Below are 13,640 nucleotides of genomic sequence, written 5' to 3'. Positions count from 1 at the left end.
CTTACCTGGGTTTCTGTGAGGCACAGGCTGTTGGCTAATTGCTTTCGCTCGGCTCCCACCACATAATGGTTTTTCTCGAAGGCTCTCTCTAACCTCAGGAGCTGGGAAGGGGAGAAGGCCGTTCGAATCCGTTTTGGTTTTCTGGTGAACGGGCCGTGCAGGAGTAAGCCCTCAGGTCCCCCTTCACTACCTGGAAACAAACAAACAAAAAGCAACCGAGATAAAAATGCGTCAAGAGGAATTCGTTTCCAATCGCTACTCCATGACTCCAGCGTTTTTATTTTAACCTTGCTTCTAAAGAATATTGTGATCTATCCCCATGAGTGGTTGCATTTGCACACAGACTGCTCTCGCTACGCGTTAGCATACTGGGAACAGTACAGGAGCAAAAATCGTACGTTAGCCAATATGTTTTATTGCTGTGCCAATCTGCGTGCTTGTTTAAATTCATCACCTCAAATTGTTCCACAACCGTCATTAATGTCAGAGCTGTTCACGTTAATACATCACCCCGGTGTTCTACATAGAAACATAAAAATGTCCCTTTCGAATACGAACCCACTTTTACCAGTGCTATGGATAATCACAAGACTGGGTCTATTTCGCGCGGTCAGGTGAATATGATCCCAAATTTCCATGAGTTAACTACTGCTCTCCACTCAATACTGCAGCACTGACGTAAATCGCCCACGTTTTACCTGACATCAAAATGTAATAAACTTTTCTTTTAAAAAAAGCTTTATTAAAGAGGCAATATATTAAAGTTCCCACGTCGAAGCGACAAAAATAAACAAGGTCCAACCAATTTATTTCTGCGGCAAAACAATTAACATTAAATAGGAATGGATTTAAGACAGGACTAATTGTATAGTTATTAATATCTGAGCCGTTGCTGTGCGGGTATAAAAGTGTTATATATTAGATATGCGCAGTGTAATTAAACACGATTACACTGCAATGTGCCAACAAAATTCACACTTAAAAGGAAAAGAAAAAGAACACTGGTATTGGCACAGTTCCCATTTAATCAACAACATCACCACCAGAGTGAGGAGGAGCAGAAACTGTTATCTTCTTGTGGGTTTAAACTTAATAAAAAAAAGCCACTCTCTCTTGTTTAGGGGTAATGGATAAGGCATGGCTTCGGAGTTACGTGACAGTTTTGAGTTCCAAGTTATCTCCGTTAAAGTCATTAGGAAGTGGACGGTTGCATTTTGATCGTGATGACGGTACAGGGACAAACAATATCCTTATTTGGAGTCTGTTAGATTTGATTTACAGTGAGCGGAAACTGCGGAGTTGATTGGCGCCATCAGAAGGAAATAGGTTGTGTTTAAAGGTTAAATTTGATTTCAGGGTTGGTGTTAAAGATTCGTTTAAAGTTTGGGCTTATAGAGTATTTTAGAAAAGGACAGGGTTCGGGATGAGCCCTAGTGTTTGTGTTTGAGGGTGGTGCTAGACTCTGTGGTTGGGAAATGGTGCTAGACTCTGTGGTTGGGAAATGGTGCTAGTCTGTGGTTGGGGAATGGTGCTTGTCTGTGTTTGGGAAATGGTGCTAGTCTGTGGTTGGGAATGGTGCTAGTCTGTGGTTGGGAAATGGTGCTAGTCTGTGGTTGGGAAATGGTGCTAGGGTCTGTGGTTGGGAATGGTGCTAGTCTGTGGTTGGGGAATGGTGCTAGTCTGTGGTTGGGAAATGGTGCTATTCTGTGGCTGGGAAATGGTGCTAGTCTGTGGTTGGGAAATGGTGCTAGTCTGTGGCTGGGAAATGGTGCTAGTCTGTGGTTGGGAAATGTTGCTAGGGTCTGTGGTTGGGAATGGTGCTAGGGTCTGTGTTTGGGGAATGGTCCTAGACTCTGGAGTTGGGGAATGGTGCTAGTCTGTGGTTGGGGAATGGTGCTCGAGTCTGTTGTTGGGGGTGATTCTAGTGTCACAAGTTAGGGTTGGTTCTAGTGTCTGAGGCTGAAGATTGCTTCCAGCGTCTGTAGTTGGGGTGGGTTCCAAAATCCGTGGTTGGGATTGGTTCCCGAGTCTGAGATTGAGGATGGTTCTAGTGGCGGGGTTAGGCCTAGAGTTGGGGTTGCTTGTAGGACTAAGGTTGATTATTATACACAGCATAGCCTCTGCTGTAAGTGTAACAATTGTGTTGGCTTCCCAGTAGAGTTATCATCTATACATTTTTAATCTATACACTAATTTGTAAATTATTATATAGAGCCACATTAAATCCGCAACCGACACTTGCTTGATAGAGTACCTTCTCTAAACTGGCCTATCATAGACACCGATACGGTGCAAATAAAATCAGAAGTGTAGCGCAAACTTTGATCTCGCCAGGGTGTTATGCTTTTTAAAAAAAAGGATTCCTGGCCAGTCATTTACTCCTTCCTCAGTCAAACAGGAGAAAGTGCTGCTACTTCCAGGAGAACTATAAATCAACCAATGGAATCACATCATGGACGCATACACCTTTCAATTATATATTTTATTCTAGATATCGGATGGAGGAATGGCAATTTCTGAATAATTAAAGCATGCTAACGAAATACTGGAAAGGTGTGCTGCTCACTGTTTCCGAGAGTTCATTTTGCTCGATAGCAAGATGATTGCAGTCGATGGCGGCCGTCAGATTTCAACCATACGCCTTTGAAAGTTTGCAGCTCTTTCCCGGGATTGCCCTTCAGTGATACAGCTGCACAGTGCACGTTTCGAAGAAAAATGCGAACAGTCCTCATTTCAGCAGGCAGATTCTGGAGTTTTAGTCAATGGGGAAATGCGAGTTGGTGTTGTGTAGTTGGAGTACTGATTCCTGATTTTGAAAAGGGTAGGGGGTCGGTGGGCGGGAATGCCTGGGTGACAGAGGGGAGTGCTGTTAATACACTGATTAGCTGCTGAAGGCTAAAGTGAAGTTATACAGTTGAAGAAAGAGCACACGGTCATACGTGGTACTACAAAATAACAGGACTGGACACCAGTAGACATAAATAAAGATATGTTATTGAAACCTATGGAAAGCACTACATTGACACAAATTAAGTGTTAACAAGGATTCAAGAGTTTGAAAATTACAGTATATGTGTAATGATGAGAGAGGGAGATGCTACACTGCAGAAGTAAACTTCCATAGGCCGAAAGATTCTGACAGTTTCTTGTGGCCATAAAGCTGCATTTTAACAGAAGTTGGAACAAAAGGTGGATACTGAAATGCAAAACAGATCATTCCTTAGCAGCAAGTAACTATTTTTGGTCTGGAGCTCGGGAGTTATATTAGCAACCATACCGTTCTGCGCCTTGTAGAACAGAACTACCATTGAACGGAGGGATTATGCACTGACTGATGACACAATATTGTAGAATTAGTTTTAACAGAATGTAGACAATTATTTACTCACAATGTACCGTGTACTGTTTTCCAGGTATTCTCCAGCCACTCTGGAACAATGTAGGCACCAACTAACTATTTGTGTATCACTAATAGCTGATGATTGAGAAGGAAGATTGGGACAATCTACTAATGATCTGTAAGGGAAGGATAGCAGTGCTGTGGCTGAAGAATTATCGTCTGGCCTCATGTTGAATGGGAAAACAGATGAAAGTGAGAATCCTTCCAACACAAGACTAATGTGGCATCTACCACCTGGAAAAGTCATGTACCTCCTTCCATATTGCATTGAAAATTGTCTGGATAGTGTGGGAGGACGCAATATGCAGACACATCTCTTGCCGTGAATATGATAAGGAATAATAATTCCCTGCACTGTAAACTGCCTAAAATACAATCATGACTTATTTGAAGAATGGTCTCAGTCAAAAATTGAAGAGGAATATCAATGCTTCTGATGAATAACTTCAAGTGACCTGTTCTGTTGGTATTGACAACAAAAACAATATATGGTTTGCTTCAAGCAAGAGATGGCTTTGATATGTTTGGATGGTCAAACTCCAGTGTTTGCTTATTTCCTTGATTTGCTGCTGCACAGAAGTGAACTACATTTGTGATTATGTATATGTATAGCTTTTATTAATAAAGTATATTAATAAAATAAAACATAACAACCTTATAGTCCTGCATAAATAACAATAGCTACATTTTCTAAAGATACTGAAATCATATTGACTTTAACAAAGGAAAACACCATTTCTGATGCAGATGTTTCAGGGCTGGTGTACAAACAAATGGAACATTTTCTGTATCTTTTAACTCTCAACAGTAGCTGTGCCCCACATAGTAAGCCTTCCCATCAACTATTTAAAATTAGGACACCAATACAACTAGCATGGGAATGTCAGAGAACATAAAAGATAGGCACAAATAAACTATAATTATGTATACATGAAAAAACATTGCTAAGTGTTATGTATTATTTAACTGTGTTATAAAGAACACATTTGATGCCTTAAAAGAAAAGTGTTGGCTGCTGAAGGACTTTTTGGATGGAATGCAGAACTCCACTGGTGTTGGCCAAAAATTCCAGACAGCTGACCCTTCCTCAGATTAGTCTACACTTCAATACAGAGTTGCCCTGCTCCAGAGCTATTTGCTGTAAACTCATTTCCTGGGCTAGTTTTCTCTGAATTTGCTAATTCTATGGCTCCTTTATTGAATGTACTCTTCTTCTATATTTTGTACCACTGCAGTATCTTTTGCTTCTGGCAAATGCAGCTTTTCTGTCAAATAAAACAACGCACTGTTTACCTTCCACTTCTATTCTGCTGTTTGACTATTTTCCTTAATTAAGACCAGTAACCACAGATCTAAGCTGCAGTAAAACACTCACCTCTCAATTAAAGTATAGAGACTTCGGAGTTCTGCATGCATTCATTTAACAAATAGAATGCTGACACGCAAAAGTCATCATTTTGGTTTCAATTCTTTTCTACTGTTGTTTAACACAGATCAGGGAAAATACAATTGTAGGAGCAATACTGAAGAGAAGAATAACTGCGGCATATTTCCCTACTTTATATCTTGTTTTACTTATTTTGCTGTGATTAATAAACAGTGCAGTATATTGCTTTTAGTGTTCTAGTCATCAAAAGACAATAATAGACTATCATCATTTTTTTAAAGCTAGAAATAAAGTCTACTTTTGTTGTAAACCATAAAACTGAACATTACAACTTAATCAAATAGAGAATGAAGCACCAGCTATAAACCGACAATTATCTTGCCATGTTTCCAAATCATTCCTTTCCTCATTAATTTTCCACTCTCCTTTCTGTCCTCTCCTGACAATGTTAACATTTTGTTAGATGTCATGCTCTCCAGCATCTCACCTATGCAGTCATTATTCCTGTGTGATCTTTGAAGAGAATCTTAAGGCTTTTCAACTACAGAAGACCATAACAGTGAAGCCCAGTACTACCTAATATCCAGTCACACAAACTTTAGGAAGGTGAACTTGAATAGCTCCCAGTTCTTAATCTAAGAAGTTAATCTATTCATCTCCAAGCACCTGATTTAGGTCAGACAATGAGCAGGCCAAACTTGTGATCTTTCTGATTTGACGTAGAAGACATGGATGGTATGTAATATGTTGAAGAGAAGAATTAAAAAGAATGTGCGGGCATTAAAATCAAGTTTCCACGTTAGCAGTACTTTGGAAAAAAAATCTGACTCTTATTTTGTGAAACTTGGTTTTGCATCAGTTAAAAGAAAGGGAATGGTGGTGTGTTTTAAGTCTGATTCAAGCTAAATGTTGGTTAATTGTATAGATGGCCCATAACAGTTTTCTTCAAAATACTTGGCTGAAAAGAAGGCATAAACTTTTCGTTTCTCCCTTGAGGGTATTTTGAATTTGTGTGCACAGTTGAGATTTTGTTGATTTTGAATCAGATATTTTGTGACAAAAGTTTTTGGACATTTGAATCCAAATGCTGGGCTCATTAACTATTATGATTTGTACTGATGTGAATTTTATATGAGGTGACTATTGCTGTACTTAGGTTTTCTGGATTACAGAGCAAGTGGTTGTGTATAAGGGATGACTATTCGGTGAAGGGAGACAGGTGAATTTGTTCTGCCATAACTGACACCTTGATTCCTGTTTACAAACAGAACGAATACCTGTGCCACAGTTAACTAAACAGCCCTCATTACAATCCATTCAAATTCCCTGTTTTAAAATTCCCCATGGTGGAAATTTTAATTTTAAACTTGTAGTTTAGGATGGTACTGTTCCTTAAATGTTCCCACAATCCCTAGAATTGTGGCTAAGTAGTTACTTCTTAAATGAACACAAAATTCCATAAAGATGAATTATTCCTTCATTGAAACATTAATCCCAGGAGCAGAACATTTTGCTCAATCGGGCTACCAATTCAAAAAAAGGAGTAGCTATTCCTCAATTGGGCCACCATTTTTATTTAAAAGTGGTTATTCCTAAAACAGATTCCAGATTCTCTGTCTGGTGAGTGCCTTGGCATGCATTCTATTAAAGAGCTGCAGCTTCAGGAAAACTATCAACGAAGAAACTCAAAACAGTCAACAAAACCATATTTGACTATAAAGCATCTCAGCGCTTTCAGAAACATAAAAGGATACACTTCAGAAGAAACTTATTGAGCAATCCCTGTCAACACTGGCACTTGACTAAAACTAACACACAGTTCTAATCTCTCTTGTTTTTTTCTTAAAGTTTCCTATGAACAATAGTAATGTATAGCAATGTTCTAATAATCGTCTACGTGAATATAATTCCATTAATTCCTTACCTCATTCTCTGATTGGCCATATTAAAAGCATACCCTCATTCCCTTCATTCCTAACCTGGGAAAATGATAATTCACTCTATCGAAGCTTTCCATAATTTTTCAAAGGCCCAATTAATTCCACTCAAAAATTCCTTCTCCCAAAGGATCGAGTTCCGGTAGCGCATGCTGAATCACTGGTCATAGCTTTTAGTTCCTAGATATATCATTGTACACGGTCCTGTAAATCAGCGCTATTGCCTTCTATAAATTAATAGCATTTTGTGTACTCTATCCTTACAAAATGTAACAAAATTGTGGTTAATCATTTAAATTGTTATGAATAACGCTCCATTTACTGTTTTCGTTAGAAATATTTTCCACAGTAACATTGTAAAAAAACAATTCCAATTAACCAGTTCGGGCATGTTATGACACACCTGCTTAACAGTGGGACGCGAATCCAGACCTCCTGGCTCAGAGCTACAGAAACTTCCACAGCACCACAAAAGCCCTACTGGGGGTTATATAATGTGAATCATCCTGTTGCATCTCAACTGATCAGCATTTTATAGATTCACTGTTAGCATGTAGACATTTTGAAACCATTGAGTCTCTCTATGTTAATATGTAAGATCCAGACTGGAGCAACCGTGGACGTAACTTTCAATAACCGTTGATGATACTCTATTAAAAATGTTCCCTGAATGTCATCGTCATCTGCAAAACCTTTAAGAGACATTCAGATCTTTTAACAGAGAAAACAAATTAACAAGGGTTAAAAATAAACATCGAATGAAGTTGTAGGAAAAGTAATTTCCTAGAAATGACTTTACAGTTGCGATTTAAGTGACTCAATGCCATTCTTTGTATGATATTTACATTGCAAAAGTTCTTTCAAAAGCTACCACGTACTGCCATTTGCAGCCTATTCACAACAGTAAGCTCGTAGACGTTACTGTACGTGCTCACACGCTGTCTGCCGGTAACAGAAGGTTAATCTATATTACAACATGGCCTACTAATGACCAAAGATTTGCTACAGTTACCGTACAGCCATGTATGCATTTCAAGACACAAAACCTAAACAAGTCACATTCACTATCCTACATGCTCCTAGTGCTGCGAGGACTTACTAACAGTCCGGTTTAATCAGCTAGTCTACGAAAATCAATGAGGCAATCGATAATTTAAAAATGCTTCTCCTTCGATAAAACGTCAGCAATTTACATATTTTGCAAATGTAAAATATTTGTGTAAATGCTGGGGTTAATGATGTAAAGCAGCGCTTTTATTAAATATTAACTGAAAATGATCTCTACGCTGAAACTTCCGATTAATTTTCCCCCATGACAAGGGCACGCAACTGTTAAGTCACAAGACTGCGTTCAGCGCTCAGTAATTTCAGGAAATAAAGATTAACTTTGGAGAATTATTTCGCCACATAAGCATTACTCGGCAATAACAAATCTATAAAACAATAGGATTGCTTAATAAATATAAATATAAATTCAAATTGTGTCAGGCCGGAGGGTCTCACATTTAAAACAGATGAGAAGGAGTTTCTTCCCGCAGAGGGGCATGAATCTGTGTAATTCTATACGCCAAAGGCCAATGGAAGCTGCATTTTTAACACAGAACAGAGAACATAAGAGTATACTCAAGAACATTAAACATATTCAAGGCTGAGAGGGAGGGTTTTTTTAACAGCAAAAGATGCAAAATTACAGTGAAAAGGGCAGGAAAAAAGGGCAGCTGAGGATTATCAAATTAACTATAACCTTATTGGATGATAGAGTAAACTGGACACACTGAATGCTCTATTTTAACAAAGTGTGAAGCTGGATGAACGCAGCAGGCCAAGCAGCATCTTAGGAGCACAAAAGCTGACGTTTCGGGCCTAGACCCTTTTCTGTTGAAGGTTCTAGGCCCCGAAACGTCAGCTTTTGTGTTCCTGAGATGCTGCTGGGCCTGCTGTGTTCATCCAGCCTCACACTTTGTAATCTCGAGATTCTCCAGCATCTGCAGTTCCCATTATCTCTTAACACTGAATGCTCTCTTCCTGTTGCTATGTCTTCTTGTCTTATATCGGAAGCTATAAGGCTAATGTCATACTTCAAACAGATTTGTATATAGTCATTGTGCTTAGTTTTGAAAGACAATATAGTCAGCGAGGTACACGCACCGCAACGCTAACCATTCACGATCCATTTTACAAACATTTACAGGTCTGTAGAATGCTCTGTACCGTCTTCAGCATAAGATCGGTGAAGTGTTTACATGCGCTGTAACATTCTCTATACACGTGGGGTGTAGTTTGTATTGCTGAGGGCTGGGAGCAGCTCCCCATGAATCTAGCTTTCTATCAGTGATGCTGATATGCTTGTGACACGCTTTCTAATTTGCTCTGCACAATCGCATTCTCGGTAAAATGCTCTGCACAACGTGTATTGCACTCTGCATGGACAGTCTGTCATGCGTGGTTTAAGATCTGTGTGTTGTGCATTGTACAGATCTGCAATGGACAGCAATACTGTCAATGTACACGTTCCTGCCCAGGTCACTTTTAGTAATTAATACGGGCCTCTTCATAATTCGAAGCTGCAATGTGGACAGAATGCATAATGAGGATGAATCCCTTCACAGAACCTGACACACGTGCACGGCCTGTAATAAACATACGCTGACCGCGAACCCTATACTTCCCAGTCTACTGTGGACAAGGGCCCTGCAATGAATCATATTATTATTTTAGCCTTGGCGCTTCAGATGAGATTTTAACCGGAGCCAATGTTCACATTTAAAAAGTTCAATTAAAGTATTCCAGAGAGTGACGCAAGATTTCTTTTGTTTCAGACTGCAAGTTATCTCAAAACAGAGTTCTTTAAACACAGGCCACGCGGGATCAACGAATCTCTTGTCTTTTTTTAACAAAATCAGAAAATGCTGGAAAAGCTTAGCCCGGTCTGGCAGTAAATGTGGAGAGAAATTACAGTTAATGTTTCGAGTCCGAAGGAAGGGTCACTCAACCCGAAACATTAACTCTGATTTCTCTCCGCAGATGCTGGCAGGTCTGCCGAGCTTTTCCAGAACTTTTTTGTTTTTGTTCCTGATCTACAACATCCGCGCTTTTGCTTTTCCTTTCGGTTTCTACTCTGTTTTATTAAACCGGCTGCGTTCTCCATCGGATACACGCAGAACACCGCTCAGCCCCAGCTCCAATTTGGTCACCCTATCTGATCTTATTCTGCTGCCCCCCGCCCCACCCCTCCATCTTGCCCTGACACCCACCCTAATGGCCCAAGGAATGGCTGGAATTTAGGACTAAGTTTAGACATTTCAACCCTCGCTCCTGCAAATATACGGCTTCATCAATTTGCATCCGCACCTCTTAAGGAATGTTTGCTGTAATAATAGTGAACGAGGCTTAAAATGTTGCTTTCCATCTGGTGTCTGTTCACATTCACAAAAAAATTAAATGCAGAATTCCATTAAGGAAAAACTTGGAAGTATAAAGGTCATAAGTGTTAATACGACAGAGTCATACAGGACGGAAACAGACCCTTTGATCCGACTCGTCCTTGGCGACCTGGTTTCCCAAACTATACGTGCCCTGTTTATCGGCATTTGGCCTACATCCTTCAAAAACTTTCCTATTCATGTCTCTATCAGAGTGTTCATTGGCAGCTCCATCGTATTATATAAACCTAGCTGTATCACTTCTAATACAAATCAAATGCTGTGGTATATGAACAGAAGACAATTTTACATATCCGCGCATTCCAACTGTTAGCTAGGAATTCGATCTTTCAGTGTGACACATCAGCAGTGGATTTGTACAACTCTCTGAAAGGTTGTGCGCATTATTTGGGGAATTCAGTAAATCGTCGTTTTAAACTGATCGAATTAAAGGAGAGTTTGTTAGATAAGCCCGGTAGATATTTCTGCTTCTTTACCAAAGCCTTAGCAGCTTATTTTGTCAAGAGGGGTACATCTGGGTAAACTTTTTTTTCCGGCGAAGTTGATTTTGTGTTTTTTGTATAAAATCTAGACGAAAGCAGTTTAAAAAGACTGTAATTGAAAAGCATTATGTTGCGATCACTTACAAAGTAATCGCGGTGAGATTTTTTTTAATGTGGTAATGATTGCAAAGATATTGAGACCATGACTATTCGCTAAATAAATTCAGGTCGGATGGGAGTGTAACTGACTTTCTGCCCTGTTCAAGCAGATGACAGAATCTAACGGGTTTGAATTTAACCTGAGTTCCTCTCTCCAGACTGATGTGCGTCGGCTATAAGGAACACTTACGGAACCCAGAGATTCCGAGCCACTAGCAAGTTCCTTCCCCCGAATAAGAATTTTCAATGTACACGTTCCTGCCCAGGTCACTTTTAGTAATTAATACGGGCCTCTTCATAATTCAAAGCTGCAATGTGGACAGAATGCATAATGAGGATGAATCCCTTCACAGAACCTGATGTGTAGCTGCTGTTGTCGGACACGGGCTCCGAAAGCTTGTGGTTTCGAATAAATCTGCTGGACTATAACCCGGTGTCGTGTGGCTTCTGACATTATCCACAGAACCGCATTTGAAACGTTTTATTCTCTGCATTTTCACTGCAGCTTGGTCGCCCTGTGGAGTTTTACAGCCGACCGGCAACGTTCTCATCAGATGATGAGGGGAGGATGTATCGGGGGTGCCTTTCCCTAACTGATCAGCTCTCGATAGGGGCAGCCGGCAGTGAGACCGCTCCCCAACAATCGGAAGGTGCCGCAGTTTGCTCTGTTTACGGGCCGTGCTCTCCGAACCTTGTAAAACCGTCTCCACCCGTCTAAAACCAGCCCCCGAGCTCCTCTGAGATTGAACCTGTAGCCTTTGTTGCAGCATACCCAATTTCACTCAAAACTGGACGAGTGACTTTACCCACTTTCTCTAGCACAGCACTATTAACAGGAATTAACACACTTCAGCTTGTATCAAGCAGGTCTTCAGCCTGTATTAAACAGGAATTAAATACTACTTCAGCTTGTAAAACAAACAGATATTAAACACCATTTTAGCTTGTATCAGGCGGCTATTAAACATCACTTCAGCTTGTAGTAAACAGGAATTAAACACTGCTTCAGCAGATATTAAACATCACTTCAACGTGACTCATATTTTAATAATCTGTCATTTTAAATAGATATATAGTGGGAATCAGCAAATCTCCCTTCACCCCCAACGACCCCACCACCCACAATAAAAGCACGCACATGTATTGCTGATGGTTACACCTTGTAAAGAAGCTGGACTTTTCAAACTTTGCCTATCGAGAGCAGGCGCCGGATATTTAAAATCGAAACTCCTAGACACAGGCTGTGAGAAACGGAGATTTGACGAACATTCAGTGAAACACAGAGTGCGTTCTGTTCAGACACTGTGTAACGTTTTTACGCCTCTTTTCAACGGCGCTGGCCCGAAACTTTTTTGTCGGTTTTACCCGCAATACGTTGAAATTTACCTTGAAATCTGTGACCTAGGTATCGGTTCCTTAACACCCACGGGTAAAAGCTCAGCGCCTCTCTCTGCGGCGGTGCAAAGAATGACTGCGCGGGGAGATGGTGCGGATTGCCCGGGTGCATAGACAGAGCGGGGCTGGTCGCATGTGTTACCGGCTCAGGGAACAGGAGCTCGGGGCTGCTGTAGAGAGTCCTGCCGGCGTTCTGGAAGCCACCTCCGAACGGGGCTGCGTGCACCGAGTCGGCGTATCTGAGAGCGGTAGGGCGCAGGGGCTCATCCCCTAGGGCCGACGTGGTGTCTTTGCCCACCAGAGCCTCGATGGTGAAGCATCTCTTGGCCGTGGGCTGGAACATGGCTCCCACCAAGACAGTGGTGCGAAAGATCAAGGAGAGCGTGAGAAAGTCCAGGAGCAGATTTCGCTGTTTCTCCAGGAAACTCAATCCCTTAGATCCAATGTTGGACTCCAGGACACAGTACAATCCATATGCGTTCCGGGCAATATCTGACTCTGTTTAAAAAAAAACCCCAATGCTAACGATTTCGAGCGGGATGATCTAATTAAAAGGGGGTTGACACTAAAAACAGCTCCGTGATGGCCAGCAGTTTCTCACCGATTGGCTCCATTACCTGTCCTGTAACTGGGCTCAGTTACAGGCGGGCTGGACATGCGCACAAACCGTCCAACCTCTTCCCATTGAAGTGACCGAGAAGCTGTTCAACCCACTACACCTCCCCAACTAGGTCACCCCCCCCACCCCCCCAAACACTCACACTCTCACACACACAGCCACACAGACACACACACCCACACACCCATACGCACACAGCCCATTCACACACACACACACACACACACACACCTACACAGACACACCCACACACCCGTACACACGCCACCCATTCACACACGCACAGTCACACACATACTTACACCCACACACCCGAACACACACCACCCATTCACACACACACACACACACCCACACTGTCACACCCCCCCCCACACAGTCACACACACACTCACACACACACAACCGCATACACTCCACCCATTCACACACACAGTCACACACACTCACACCTACACAGTCGTACACAGACACACCCACACACCGTACACACACAGCCCATTCACACACATACAGCCCGTTCACGCACACACAGTCACACACACACTCACACCCACCCACCCGTACGCACACACCCTCACACCCTCACACCCACCCACCTGTACGCACATAGTACATTCACACACAGACACACACAGCCCATTCACACACGTACACAGCCTATTCACACACATGTAGCCATTCACACCCACACACACAGCCCATACACACACACAGCCCATACACACACACACACCTACACAGACACACCCACACACCCGTCGTACACACGCCACCCATTCACACACGCACAGTCACACACACACAGAGTCACACAC

At 41.7% G+C, this 13,640-nt stretch overlaps 1 protein-coding gene across 2 annotated transcripts in view; it reads right to left on the bottom strand.

The window, feature by feature from the left end:
- Positions 1-12,883, bottom strand: part of emx3 (empty spiracles homeobox 3) — a 58,986-nt gene extending 46,103 nt beyond the window's left edge. For both annotated transcript variants that reach the window (XM_059650528.1, XM_048543535.2), the window contains exons 1-2: positions 12,195-12,883; positions 6-190 (exon numbers count right to left, since the gene is read on the bottom strand). In XM_059650528.1, coding sequence (XP_059506511.1) covers positions 6-190; positions 12,195-12,546 — 537 coding nt within the window. In that variant the 5' untranslated portion in view covers positions 12,547-12,883. The remainder of the gene's footprint in view (positions 1-5; positions 191-12,194) is intronic.
- Between the last annotated feature and the right edge of the window lie 757 nt (positions 12,884-13,640).

This window comes from Stegostoma tigrinum, chromosome 13 (assembly GCF_030684315.1).
Source record: "Stegostoma tigrinum isolate sSteTig4 chromosome 13, sSteTig4.hap1, whole genome shotgun sequence".
Taxonomy (NCBI): Eukaryota; Metazoa; Chordata; class Chondrichthyes; order Orectolobiformes; family Stegostomatidae; genus Stegostoma; species Stegostoma tigrinum.
Note: the sequence above shows the minus strand (reverse complement) of the source record. Positions and strands in the feature narration are given on the sequence as shown.